At 41.8% G+C, this 15,407-nt stretch overlaps 1 protein-coding gene across 4 annotated transcripts in view; it reads right to left on the bottom strand.

The window, feature by feature from the left end:
• Positions 1 to 15,407, bottom strand: part of DSTYK (dual serine/threonine and tyrosine protein kinase) — a 58,951-nt gene that overhangs the window by 33,590 nt on the left and 9,954 nt on the right. For all 4 annotated transcript variants that reach the window (XM_054027130.1, XM_054027131.1, XM_054027132.1 and 1 more), the window contains exon 2: positions 5,116 to 5,504. In XM_054027130.1, the coding sequence (XP_053883105.1) occupies positions 5,116 to 5,504 (389 nt within the window). The remainder of the gene's footprint in view (positions 1 to 5,115; positions 5,505 to 15,407) is intronic.

Genomic DNA, 15,407 nt, shown 5'->3' with positions numbered 1-15,407 from the left:
AAGTAACCATAGTGTGGACACCTACGCTTTAAAGTCATGATCTCCCCCAGCATGCAACTGTTACTAGCAGCTCACTAGCTTTGGTTCTCTAGTCCAAGTAAGCAGGAATTTCTTGGCAAGAGCCATGCTACAGAGGTGCAGATTAGAGCTTATGTCTATTTTAAGCGTTCTTGTAAATCCTCTTATTGCTCTAATAATGTGCCAGCACTACTGTCTATCACCAGCAGGCATTTTACCACTGTCACACTTGCCTCTGCTCAGTGTGGCTCTAGTCTGCTGAACATGCCCACCAAAGCTAGAGCAATGGTTGAAGAATTTCAGAAAGCCTCTATGTACTCCAGGCAGGACCAGTGACGTGGGCTACCACCTAGGGCACTGTGGTCAGGGGACACTAGGCACAGTGCAGAGATGCACACTGCCGGTGGACAGGGGCGCACCCAGAGGAGTGAGTGACAGTGGGGAGCGCCACACATAGGTGGAGTTTGGAAGGGTAGGGGGGCATTACCCCCCAAACTCAGAGGAGACGTGGGGGACACCCAGATTTCTCTCTGCTTCCTCCCTGAGGAGGGTGAGCAGTGATGCACAGAGCACCTGGTGTTCCTGTTCACACACACCCCCAAATGTTCCTCTGCAACCCCCGCCCCCAGGGGGCTGGGTGTGTGTGTGTGTGTGTGTGTGTGTGTGTGTGTGTGTGTGCGTGCGCGCAGCAACGTCAGGTGCTGTGTGTCCAGGTCCATATCCTCATGTGGTTGAGGTTCTCTTTAAAAGAGCTAACAATTATCCAAAGCACAGGACTTGGTGGTGACGGGGGACTTCAACTACTCAGACATCTATTGGGAAAACACAGCAGGACACAGATTATTCAATAAATTCCAAGAACTTGATGGAGACCATTTATTTCAGAAAGTGGAGGAAGCTACTGGGGGAGAAGCTGTTCTAGATTGGATTTTGACAAATAGACAGGAACTGGCTGAGAATTTTGAAAGTGGAAGGCAGCTTGGGTGAAAGTGATCATGAAACGATCAAGTTAATGATTCTAAGGAATGCTAGGAGGGAGAACAGCAAAATAAAGATAATGGATTTCAAGAAGGCAGATTTTAGCAAACTCAGGGAGTTGGTAGGTAAGATCCCATGGGAAGCAAGTCTAAGGGGAAAAAACTGAAGACAATTAGCAGTTTTTCAAAAAGAGACATTAAGGGCACGAGAGCAAACTATCCCACTGTGTAGGAAAGATAGGAAGTATGGCAAGAAACCACCCTGGCTTACCCAGATCTTCAGTGATCTAAAAATTAAAGAAGAGTCCTGCAAGAAGTGAAAACTAGGTCAAATTACAAAGGATGAATATAAACAAATAACACAAGTATGTAGGGACAAAATTAGAAAGGCCAAGGCACAAACCAAGATCAAACTAGTTAGTCCATTACCCAATTGGGGGGGGGGGGGGGGATAACAGAAAATGTGGAAATGGCAAAGGTGCTTAATGACTACTTTGTTTCACCAAGAAGGTTGGTGGTGATTGGATGTCTAACTTAGTGAATGCCAGTGAAAATGAGGTAGGATCAGAGGCTAAAATAGGGAAAGAACAAGTTAAAAATTACTTAGACAAATTAGCAAAAAGAAGAACAGGAGTACTTGTGGCACCTTAGAGACTAACAAATTTATTAGAGCATAAGCTTTCGTGGACTACAGCCCACTTCTTCGGATGCATCCGAAGAAGTGGGCTGTAGTCCACGAAAGCTTATGCTCTAATAAATTTGTTAGTCTCTAAGGTGCCACAAGTACTCCTGTTCTTCTTTTTGCGGATACAGACTAACACGGCTGTTACTCTGAAACTTAGACAAATTAGCTGTCAAGTCACTAGGGCCTGATGAAATGCATCCTAGAATACTCCAGGAGCTGACTGAGGAGATGATTCTGATTCTATGTGGGCACAGAAGAGGTTAGGGGAGAAGGGGGTGCAGGAGAGGAGTGCAGGTCTTATGGGAGAAAGGGTTATTCGTTATTATTGTTAATATATTTTACAAATTTCAGATATACCTCTCAGATTAGATGCCTGGGGGGGGGGGGGGGGGGGAATATCACACTCAAATTTTTATCAGAGACTACCATTTCTCAGCTTCTTTGCACTAGCACAAGATGGCTCCCTCTCCCCATCTGTCTGCCTGGGTTCTCTCCTTCCCTTACTTTTTTCTTGGGAGCATGCAAAAACGGATCAGTGGGAGCAAAAGATTTGATCCTGAAACCTTGAAGATTAAAGGAGCCCTTACTCATACACTTAATCCCACTGAACTCATGAAGCTTGCAAGATCTGTCCCCAGCTCCCGCTGTAGCTCAGTAGTTCAGAGTTTTGGAGCAGCACTAGATTTGTGTTGCTTTGCCTGCAAACGTGTTTAAGTTTTGCTGCTGTCAAGAGGAATAAAGAACGATTGTATGTTCTACCATACAGTCTTTGTATCCTGAAGTATAATCACATATGGCAGACTCCTGTATACACCATGTGTTGGGAGAGAAAGCAGGTTTTTCTTGCTGATTCTCAGACACACTGCAGATGTAAAATGTTATTAAAGCTAGAACACATGGGTTTGCACAGGAGGAATTTCCCTAAAAATTAATTCCTAATAAAGGTAATTTCTTCTGAATAAGCACTGGGATCCACTTTTGCAATATTTATTAGCCTAATCAAATTATTATTTTTGTAAACACTGTTTAATAGCAGACAATGTAAAGTCAAAGTCCAAAATGTATACCCTTTATGCCATGGTTTTTGCACTTTATACATTTTAGCTAACATAGAAAGTTGCTAAGTGGTAGCTAAATTATACAATTGTAAGAACAGAACCCTGGTGAAGCAAGCACTGCATGTTCTGTATTCTGTTTGACTGGTTATTGTGAATATGTTTTTTAAGCCTTAATATCTTGAGACTCCAATTCCAGAGCTACGGATAGTGGAAATTCCTATAGTTGATGATGCAGTGTCCGTCCTATTTTACTGGAATGTGCAGAACAGTGTCCTCTTTTAGATCACTTAAAATTACAAATACAAAAAATAAAACAGGTAAAATAAGACTATTTGTTTTAAATTATTAAATCTGTAACAGACCAGCAAGAGGGAAAGCTGATCTAGAAATGATCCTCTCTCATGGCATTGTATTCAACTAGCCAGACAGAGCAGACATAAGAGACAAACTCTACAAAGTGGCATCTTTTACAATGTACAGAAAGATCTGTATAGCGTTTTGAACTATTTTTTTTCCCAAATCACAGAATGTGACAGTACGATAAGTTTCTGGTCACTTGGCAGTTCTCTGGTATGCCATCTTGAGAGCTGGGAGGCTGGAGAGTTCCCAGCCAGTGCTTAATTTGTGCTGTGGCTCAGCCCCAGTATCTCTTTCAATGCAAATTAAGCACTGGCTGGAGGCAGCGGGGCCCAGGGTGCCATTTTCCCTAAGGCCGGCCCGGACCAGGCCCCAATAATTTGACACGGACAGAAAGCTATCCCTAGTCAACTGATCCTTATCTACATTAACAAAGTCTCCCACTGCTGCAGTGTATTAAATAAATACTCTTAGACGTTTGATCTTCCCTGCTTTTAGTCTCATGAAATTTCATCTTTTAAAAAAAGCCTTCAACCCAAGTTGAGGCTAGCAGTAACCCCCACCCCGCAACTCCCTCTTCCGCTAGAAGAGGTCTCCTTACTTCGCCATCCTTTTCAAGTTAATCTGAGTGGCTGTTTTCATCTAACTTGTCCTAAATATAATCAAAGCCAAACAAAGATCTTTGTGACTTGCATGAGAAATTGGCAAGAGGGTTGTGAGCAGCACCGTGCTCAGATGACCTATATAAAAATTTAACCAAATAAGTAAGTAAAATATTTGAATTTAAAACTAGACAACACTTTCAAGCTTAACTCCACTGGATATCACATGATCACATGCCCACGACAACATTTTCCAACATGAACACTCATGGCTATTGGAAAAAGTCATAAAAGAAAACCCAACAATGTTCATGGGCTGATTTTGTCTTTAGCTGTAGGCTGGTTTATACAATATATGTTGTGAGTTGGAAGTGAGGAAAGGCAGCTTCCCACCAGACTTGTTTGTAAGTTATCAATAGCTCATTGACGGAAATTACTGTCTTAGCTGACTTATTTTATTGTTCTGTAGATGTACATTGATAATCTTAATATCTGATCTGTTTCTCAGATCAGATATTGAGTAGATATAAAACTACAGTATCTCCTAATGCAGTTATTTGCCAGTCACCACATTGTGTTCTAGGAATAAGAATATACTGCGATATGGTAAATGCTTTTGAACGTAAGCCACAGTGAGTCTTTTGTCTTTAAAAGCATTTATTAAATATTTGTGGAGTCTCAACACTCCCGAGGTAAGACTGCATTATCTTTATCTTATGGATGAGGATATTTCGAGAGGTTACGTGACTCACCCAAGATCACAGCACGGCTATGACAAATCTAGGAATAGACTCTCACAGTTCCCTGCTCTAACCAAACAGGAAAAACACACACCTGTGGTTGTTACCACCCAAAAAAAGCCTCAACTGGTTTGGCACTCTGTTATAAAACCTGAGCCTAGGAAATGCCAATAGTTCTCAACTCACACTGCTGTCTGGGAGCGAAAGGTACTCAGCCCTTACAGAACACCAAGTCATTCTGTCCCATCACAGAACTGGGATGTGGAATGCTTAGGCTGTGCCCACAGGGTTGACACATGAGTGGTGTGCAGCAAGTCATACTTTGAAGACAGTCATTCTGGACAGGAGGCAGATTCTGAAGGTATTTGGGACTGCAGTCCTTCAGGTTTAAGAGATGCTTAAGGTGCATCTGTTTAAATTTGTCTTTTGAGATAGGTAGTAGTAATAAAAAAAGTGATCTATTTGTGACTAGGGCAATAAACATAGGTATGCACACACACCCTATCTGTTACATCACCACCACACTTCCAGGCTTCTCTGGGGGAAGATATTGCCTCTTCCAGCTTCCTTCACATTGTTTTATATCTTAACATTTTCATGTGCAATAAACTATCTTCTGATAAGCCTAAATATAACAAGTATAAGAGACAACACCACACGTGTGTCTCTAATCAGTACCTTTAGTAGCAAGTAAGGCAGCGTCACCTCCAGCTCTGCCATCTGGTGTGCTGGATCCTCATTGTCCCCATGGATTTCCAAGTCCTCCTCTGGTATTGTGTCCCATTGCCCTTGATGGGCTGCCAACATATGCACCAGTTCATACTGCCCGGGCAGCGCCAGACTAATCCGTGTTTGTGTCCCATGTGTGAAGCGGATCCGCCGCCTCTTACAGTTCTCCTCGCTGCTTATTTTGGTGGTGGGTAGCAGCTTCTCACCCAAAAGCATGTTTAGTAATTGGCATTTGGCATTGCAGTTCTGACCAAGGATTAGAAGGCATGGGTGCCAGTTCACTGTCAGCTGGAGGTACTCCTCTTCATAGTGGGGGAAGGATAAGGAAATCAATTGTCCTAGAATTCAAACAAAGATTGCATTAGGAATGCTGATTAACATATGCAATAGGCAACCCTATGAATGTGTGCCCTACAGTTCTGTATCTATTGTCAGCACAGCATTATTTTCGGAAAGGTGCGTGCCCTGTAAGGAACAAAGCAGAAACCCAGCCAGACACTCATGTTTAATAACACTAAGTATTTACATGTGTTTTGCACCTTCAAACTAATTTCACCCATTCAGGGCTTGTACTGAATTAAAACCAACAGCAGAAGTTCATTGCACTTCATTTTCGTGAAATTTAGGGTCTCGTTAGGAAGGATCTCATCACTTTCTGTATTTACTAATCAATTGAATAGAAAGTTAAATTGGAATTAAGAGAACACTTTGACAAGATCCAGGCAAGCCTGGGGAGTGGGTGGAGAGGTGGTTGAATGAACAGTTACAACTATTAGAAACGTCAAATGATCTTTGTAATTGTAATTTTGTACTTCTACAGAGTCTCTGGAGAGAAACTAACAAATCTCAACATCCCTGGGCTAGCCACCCCAATTTTGTAGGCTGGATAATAGTCCTAAGAGGGAAGTCACTCAGCCAGAGCAACATCCCAGGAGCACTGGCACCTGGTCCCCTATTTTAACTGCTAGACCACCACCTCCAGACTTAAAATTCTTTCTACCTTCACCTGCATACAATATATTCCCTCACCTTGGCCCAGCATGTGAGATTCACAGATCAGCTTATTCTAGAGTATCCCTCAAGATTTGTTATAAACCCCCAAAGAAGAGTTCAGAGCAAAGCAACTGACAGTGTATTACAGCAAGTACTTGAAGACAGACAACACCCAGACATCCTTCATATGAAAATAAGTTTTTAATGGTCTTTCCTCAACAAGCTAAAAGCCACCCCTTGGTTTTCCTATTAAGAAGAGAGAGGAGGAAACTAGGAAGGTTGAAATGACTAAGAGGCACCTACATTTACTGGTGGTAGTGTACGATACTGAAGTGTGCTAGAATAGTGCTTCATCTTGGGGCTTCAAAACAAGATGGAGTGACAGAGTTAAGAATGCCATTAAGCATTTTGCAAACGCTTCCCAAGCTGTGATGCCCTGTTTGAACAGAATGCTCTGAGTCATGCACTAGGAAAAAAAAAAAAAAAATCCAACAAGCAATGAATTGGTTGAAGTTCCCCCCAGCCCCACAAACTAGAATAACCTGACAGTGTGTAACACATCCAAGAGGGTTTCAAGAAAGACAGGCTTGTTCACCTTCAAACCCTAGGCTCATTGACGTGGGAAGTGACAATTTCTAAAGATTCTGGCTGTAACATCAAAGAAGTTACAGCAATGCCACTGTAAAGCCTCCCTCACTGCTAGATATTGGTACATTACAAAAATGTAAGAAGGAAATTAAATGCTTTCACATCTGAAAGAGACAGGATGCAGTGTAAGCAAGACCCTGTTCATGGCTGCCAGTGGTAAATATTGCATTGTCGTTGGAGAGTGAGCTGCAGCGAGATCGTCTGAAATAATTAGGGTCTACTTTTACTTTAATTTCACTGACTGACTTTTTCCTAATATATAAAGGGTGGGGTAGATGGGAAGGTCAAAGGTCAGGCTGAACAAATAAAAGTCACAAAATAGTTGAGTTGGGGAGTGGGAAGAAGGTCCTCACTGTAGTTGAGAGTAGCCAGATATTGTTCCTTTTTCTTCACTCCTCTGACATATGCCTTTTGTTTCAATACTGGAGGTTGACTGAAGTGAAGAGAATAGTGCCACATCATGCAAAATTAGTTTACTTACCAAATAATACTGATTTAAACACTACATATGATTTAACTTGAACTTTAGTCTAAACTGCTTTATAATCAAGATCACTACAGATTGTCTATTAAATATCTGCATCTCCCACACAGTAGCTGTGGCATTTCTTGCTGCCACACCCTCTCGCCTTTTCATTTGAGAAGTCTGAATTATTACTTGAATACCTGATCCATTAACGGGTTTCAGAGTGGTAGCCGTGTTAGTCAGGATCAGCAAAAAGAACGAGGAGTACTTGTGGCACCTTAGAGACTAACACATTTATTTATTATGCTCAAATAAATTTGTTAGTCTCTAAGGTGCCACAAGTACTCCTCGTTCTTTTTGCAGATCCATTAACCTATAACTTTGTCTGCTCCCCCACTTATACAATAAGGCCAACACAAGATGCTCAGCATCACTGAAGAGTTACTCCTCAGCACTGGTTTTGGCCCTTTTGAATTCCTGGTTAGTACGAGATAGACTGTATAGGACAAAACTGTCCTATAAACCGCATCTTAAGGACCTTTGAGTTACGCTAAATCCAACTACAGAGAAATTCTAGATGGTATAAGAAACTGAGAAAACTGATATGGGGCCAGATTCTCATCTGGCTAAGGCAGCATAGTTCCATTGTGTTCAAAAGAGCTATAGTGATTTAAACTAGCCCAGAATCTGGCCCACGTTTTGGATGAGATTTGAAAAGATTGATATATAGAAAGATTATTCTAGGTAGTGGGATCTGCATAGGTTAAGATTCTTGCACCAACAGTACACACAGAAACAGGGAAGAGATGAGTGCTAGACTGGTGGTCAGTAGTGAAGAGCCAAGATCCATGAGATGGGGGGGGGAAAAAAATCAATGCACAAAGTTTTCAAAACAGAGGCAAATTTAAATTAGATTCTGCAATTAAGGGGCAAGACACTTCACAGGGATGTGCTTTTTCATACTGCAAAAGAAAGCACGAGTTAGGGATAGCAGAAGTAAAAGGCATGAGACGCTGGTCAATAAAATTCTCACTGCCCCTTTACTACGGTCATTTCTGCACAGCATATTGCCTGGACAGTAACTACAGAGTTTACACTTCAGACTCCGGCATGGAGCCAGGACAATTATGACAGCAGAACAGAGCTTCTTCTACTCCATCCCCATTCCCATGAATGTATCAAAACAGGACAAACTACTGAGGTCGGGGGGGGGGGGGGGGTGATAAAGAGATCCAATTCAATCTAGAGTTAGTCTTAAACTGGAAATTAATGAATGCACAAGACTTGTTAGGGGTGGAGGAGGAGGAGGAACTTTACCCTGATAAGTAGAGTCGTATGACAAAATGCACCAAGCTCAGGCATCAAACATGCTAAATCAATTTAGAACATAAGTGAATTTGGGGAAGGAATGGCAAAGAAGAAACCTTTCAAAGCTGAAGCAACTTCTTACAATTAAAGCATCTCCATGTTATTCTGGGTTTGTTCATGTATCAATATATTCACTTTATGGGTGCACAAAGGTACTAGAGATCCTTCTTTTTATGAACAATGGAAGGATAGTCATCATATTACAAGGTAACTTGATCACCTGTTTCTAGAAACCTGAGCAGATTCAGACAGTGAATACTCATGCTGTTTGAGTGCAGTTATCTCGCCAGCCATCCTGACTTGAGCTTCAGTCAATTCCCAAATGGCCTTATAATTTTTATCTTTCCACTGAAAATGCAAGTTTCTTGGCTCACACTAGCAGCTTACTAATGAAGCGCAATGGGAGCATAAAAAGTCAAATGTACATTATAAAAACTGTTTCAAGTATTAAGGTCTAACAAAGTGCCCCGCAGTTGTATTAGTGGCCCATGTAGGCTCACGCTGCATATGCTCCAAAGTTATTAGACAACAGATTTAATCATCTAGGGACAAACTCAGCTCAGACTGGCTTTCACTGACATAATACCAGAATCTAATGCATCGATAAGAGCTTTGCTTTCATGGCTTTAATCGCAATTTAAGATAGTCTAGTCACCTGAAAAGACATTGCCTCTGGGACAGCCAAAGCCACAAGATGTAATGCAGGAGTTTCTATACAGGTTATACAGTATGTTTTACTGCCCAATAACAAAAAACCATACAAGCTACAATAGTTTTACAATGTCATGTAGTCATTTCAAAAGCGTGACACTGAACTAGCTTACGGTGAAGGCTAGAGAACTGTTGATTTCTCAGTAGCAAAGCAAGCAACATCCAAAAATCAGAGAGAAATTTCATCCATTCATCTTAGTATTTATTTATCCCTTGCAGCACTGCCCAGGAATGTTTTTCAGTCTTTGAACACCAGTAAAGCTAGTGCCGTCACCCTCTACTTGTAATGTGGCTTTGCCCTTGGTACACAGCCACATTACAACCACTCTTCCTTATTTTGATCCACGTGGTCTTTGGGAAGCTAGAAGTGGTTGAACATGCAGAAAGCCTACCAAGAGAAGTCAGACAGGGCATTCCCAGTGAAGAATCTTGAGCAGTAGAATACCGTGGCATGGAGTCAGGCAGAGTCCAATTCCTGTACTTCAGGTCACATTGCAAGATTCCTTTAAGAAGTGAGCGGGAGGAACAGCCATAGATCACTGTAGCGACATCTTTAATCGGAGAATTGACGAGAGCTTGATTCCGGTCCTAAAGTTTCTTTAGTGTAGTCTAAATATTATAACAATAGGCACCTTAAGCAATTATATAGATTTTCTCCATTTTTCCAATACTATACAATCCATCCTTGTCTGATGGATGGGATAACCATCCCCATTAGGAAACTGAGGTATAGAAAGTTTAAGTGACTTCCCTAAAGTCACAGAAAATGTCAATTGATAAGCCAGGATTCAGATTCCTGCCTTGTGACCCCGTGGTCAACATCACGGCACCAGTCAAACAAAACACAGACTTGGTGTTCATACTTCGTTTGACCTTTTCCCCCATTCAATCTCCTCTAAGTTAGAGGAAAGTCCTTAAACTAGATAAATCCAGTGTTACAGATGGATCTGTTTCAAACTGTCCACCCAGCAAGAGCTAACAAGGCCAGACCCCGAGAGGGGGCAAAACTCAATAGAAAAAAAACCAAAACCTTTATCCATCATACTGTTAAGCTCAAAAACAGTTACTTGAAGTATATTCCTGCTAGAATCTTGCCGAACTAGTGCTTGGGAATATATGCTCTAAGCTACTGCACTTCTGTTTCCAAGTGCAGGGCCTGTTTTTATTTATTTTTTTAATTTTAATTTCATTTCAGGCTTTTTGTCCAAGAGGAGCGCCCAATTGAATCTGCTTCCATTCGAAGATCTTGTATATTATATACAACATGTTGTTCAAAATGTTGAACTATATTGGATTTCAGATTTGGCTTGCAAGTTACTACAAATATCTAGGTCAAGTGAACATGTTTATTGTAGAAATGTTATGGACCAAGTCTCTCATATGCTACTTTGTAAAAGGTTTTTCAGTCCTTTTGTTAATAAACGGAACCTCTTAGGGCATATGGCAGTTATTCAACATTTCAGAAGAGTGCTGAAACTTCGGGAAGAAAAAACTCTGCTGATGCTTCCAGAAGTTTATGGAGTCCTGATTATTTGCTTGACTATACATTTAAAGTAGTAAGTATGTTTTTGTCTTAATTCAACCCTTGCCAGCTATTAGTGAAGATAACCTGGACCCCGAGATACAGTACGAAATGGGGTTCCACCACCATGCTACGGACCTGCCCTCTCGCCCTGGAGTAGCAGTGGTAGAGCCCCTGCCACGTTCACCTTCACCCAAGAGGCTGGGGCAACAGCATTGCAGCCCTTTCCTCCCTCACTCCTACTGTCAACAAGAGTCCTCTGTCCCTAAAAGGCAGGGGTGGGACAACACTTAAGCCAGCAGCCAGGATGGACTGGCCAGACTCACTACACTCTTCTCCTCCCACAGTAAAAACTTGTGGCAGTGAGTCTTGGAGCCCAGGTCAACTGACTCAGATTCACATTACAGAGCTAAAAATAGCAATATAGACATGTTTGGGCTCAGGCTGGAACTTGGGTTCTGAAACCCAGGTGGGTCTCTTAGTCCACGCTCTAGTCTAAACCTGAACATCTACACTGCTTTTTTTAAGCTCCGTAGCATGTGCAGAGTTCAGCTGACCCAGTCTCAGACTCAGTGCCACAGTCCTTTTTTATTTTGTAGTGAGATGTACCCACCGCCTCACCTGATGGGGTAGTGGTAGTGCACCCCCCACCCCCAGGAGCACTGCATATAGGTAACCCTACAATGAGATGAACAGGACAATTTACCACACTCAGAGCTATTGTCTCAGGTTGTTTGGAGACCCAGACAGACATCCCTGCATCAGTTACACTTAAGTCACATTTTCAAGCTTTTTTCGTAGCCACGAGGGCTAGAAACTTGCTTTGTTTTACATGGAAGCCAAGATTCTAATGTAACCACAAGACTTCAGCAGCAGCTGCCGCCAACACCTAGACATGGGCCTGTAGTGCCTATTCCTCAATTTAAAAAAAAACAAAAAACAAAAAACTGTAAAGCCAGTGCAGAGCGTAGAACAAAGAGCCCCACCAAAAGTTCTCAGAGTGGGACAGTCCTAAACCATATTTCTCCAAACCTAGCAGATATTTTCTTCCCTTCTACATCTCCATTTCTCTCCTGTTCAACTCTAAAGCATTCTGGGATACGCTTTCTATAACACTCCATACAGGATGATGCTCTATATTGAATAAAAGCCCTAAGAACAGGGAAGTTTGGAGGAAAGTCACTACCTATTTTGGTCAAGTTTCTCTCAAACTTCTGTTGCCAAAGTCAGTTGAAAAAACAAAAACAAACCAATCTGCACTAGTCACACAGGCTGATGGCTATAAACCATCCACGTTTTGCAAGTGTTGGGGAATGCTGACGGAGTTTGCATTGATCACTGACAAGAGGAGTGTAACATCTCCAGTATATTGCTGGATTAAAGATAGGTGGAGTTCTCCCTTCCCCCATCACTGTATCTCTCTGCACTTAACCAGAATTGACCCTCCAGCTTCAAGGACGTCTTTGGAGAAGAGAGAAGTAGAAGGCATAAAGCCACCTTTTCAAGCTGCTCTTTACGTAGTGTTTTTGATTTGCACCTCAGACTTTAAACTCATATGCTTAGAGTCAGATCCTTAAAAAACAAAAAGGTCTCAATCGCCATGCAAGCCATTAAGCCACACAACCCCCTTGTCACTTACAACAAGTATCACTGTCGTACAGGCGGCTAGACTGTAACACTTTGGGCTAACCCTCAACGCCAGAAATAAAACTCAAGAGGGCAGATGCCAAACCTGCTGCTCTTTAACACCAAAGAAACTTGTCCTCTTAATTCCATCAAATATTTGTAATTAGAAATAGTTGTTGCAAGACTGAATTGGAAAACAAAGTCGTTTCCTGTAATAGAACTAGCTTGACTGGCCAGGGACAGTTTAATACAAAGACAGCATGCTCAGTTCTCTCTCATCATTGTCTAGCAACTGTGCCCAACAAAAAGACGTGGTGGAAGGCACCCTACGCCAGAAAGGAGAATTGCTACAATGCACTGTTTGTAATGGGTTGTAGGGACAGGAAAGATTAAGTTCTCTAGCTCTAAAAGAAGCACGGACAACCTCACTGTCAACGAATAAAATGGACATCATAAAAGTTTAGGATAAAAGCCTTACACCTACAGTAAGAGTGTGAAGGACATGCACAAAAAGGTAGTTTAATTCATGCCTTGCTAGTAATTTCCTACTACAACATAGAACTTAATGTGTAAGTGCAGAATATGGGAGCCTTAATCCACTGTTGATATGTTAAATTAAGTGAAACATCACAATCAGGAGAGGCGAGTTTCAGGAAAGGGTACAGTAAAACTATTTATTTTTCCTTGTTGGTCAACTCACATAATTTACATTCCAACAGATACAGAGCAGCTAAAATTCAAGGCTAGCCTTCAATTCAAGTCTTGAGTTTAGATAGCTTTATTTTGGTAAGATTTCATTTCTACAACACAGGCCCAATATCAAAACAGAAAAGGCTTCCACAAACCATTTTTTCAGTTAATCAATTCCCTAAATCTAGATTCAGGTAATTAGCAGATGGCATCAGTAAAATACTGATAAGCAAAATAAACTTTTTTACGTGATGGTAGCAAAATGCATGATGTTGATAAGCTGCAAGAGGACATGTTCCTGAACAAGTGAAATGCCAATGCCACACACGAACCGATCTGGTTATCTTCAGAGGCATTTGTTATTCTAGATAAGCTTTGTGTAATTTTAAACTCAACAGTGGACAGATTTTTAAAGTGTTTACATTAGTATTGCAAAAGCCTTGTTAGAGACTAAGTAGTTTTCCACATGAGCAGGCAGATGCTCTCCGGCCCCTTATTGAATTGTAATTTATCCAGCTCTGAGAAGTAGGCAGAGCCTTGCCATTAAAATTTTGCTTTGGCACCCAGCAAAGAATCTTATTTGCATACCATCTACTATACATTTAGAGAGTGACCTATAATGGTGAGAGGGAAGCAGCCACAGAAGTGACCCAATATTGCCAGTGGGCAAAAAAAAAAAAAGCAAGCTTGTTAACTTAACATCTGCTACTTTTCAGTCTGCAAGTTTGAGGCCTTTGTGTGGCACAACCCACCACCACTTTACAAACGTCATACACTGTTATTTTATATATTATAGTAAAAGCAGCGGTTCTCAAACTGTGGGTCTGGACCCCAAAGTCTGTCATAACCCCATTTTAATGGGATCCCCAGGGCTGGCTTAGAATTGTTGGGACCCAGGGCCAAAGCCCAAGCCCCACCACCCAAGGCCAAAGCCTGAGTGTTTCAGGCCTGCATGCCGGGACTCAGGTCACAGGCCCCCCTCTTGAGCTTTCTCCCACTCCCCCTGTCCCCCCCCAGTCAGTGGGGCTTAGGTGGGCTCAGGCTTCGGTCCCCCATCCTGGGATCGTGTAGCAATTTTTATTCTCAAAAGGGGGTCGCGGTGCAATGAAGTTTGAGAACCCCTCGTAAAAGTAACTGCCCTACAATGACCTGCTTAAAAAAAAGTTTGTTCTGACAGACCACTTGCAGCACAAGATTGGTACAGAAGAGATGTTGTTTGCATCCTGGACATCAGATATTCTGCCCTAAAATTACCTTTGCTTCCATTCTGTCATTTGTGGTGTGCGTTGTGATACAAGACAACCTAGAAGCAGGAAGCGTAATAGCTGCCTGGTATCTGTGGTTAAAACCTCTGCCACAATAATAAGTCTGAAGAGTACATTTAAGAGAAATGCAGAGCTCGGATATCCAGTTCATCTACACAAAAAGATCAGAGCAAGGGCTATTTATCTTAATTATAGATTCATGTCCAAAAATAAAAAGCCTTCTCAAGACTTCTCTTGCATCAATACAACATTCCTACAGTAAAATGTGGTATAATTGCTGCTCATAGAGCAAACAAGGAGAACAAGCCAGGGTACGTTCCAAAATGCAATTCTTTAGGGAAAATAGGGTGCCATATTTATGGATAACAAGTGAGGATTAATTGCCTGATTTGTAGTTTGACAGTTAAGATTACATCCAGCACAACCTAAATTAACTTTGTTTTTCCAATAGTTCACAGAAGCAGACCATAAATCACACCTACATCTTATCCCGTAAGCTCTTATAAGCCTAGTAGCAATAGCCTGTCAGTACCTGATTGGTAAACATCAAAAGGAAGAGACAAAATGCTGCAGAAACGATGCCATCTATTTTGTCACTAACACCCTGTCGATAATGAACCAGTACCCTATGCCAAGTGGTTGCTTTGCAGCCAGACAGAGCACTGTGGACTTAACTTGTAGGTCCTGACCACTGGAAAACTACAGAACCCACTTTTTGCAAGAGAAGGGAGCATTGCCCAGGTATCCTGGTCCAACTCTAGCTTGAGTAGTTTGCTCACCTAATTTCCCTTTGAGTTTCCATTGGATATGGATTTCTTCTACTTCCTGCCCTAAGTTACTATAGAGTGGTAGTGTTTAAACAGCTGTTGTATCCAAAGGTCTGCACTTCAGTGGCAGGTCAAGTGATTCCTGTAGGTATCACTTACAAAAGTTATGCAGCATTAAGGACAAT

The sequence above is a fragment of the Malaclemys terrapin genome, chromosome 4 (assembly GCF_027887155.1).
Source record: "Malaclemys terrapin pileata isolate rMalTer1 chromosome 4, rMalTer1.hap1, whole genome shotgun sequence".
NCBI lineage: Eukaryota > Metazoa > Chordata > Testudines > Emydidae > Malaclemys > Malaclemys terrapin.
The sequence above is the reverse complement of the archived record's forward strand: the minus strand, read 5'-3'. Positions and strand labels throughout refer to the sequence as shown.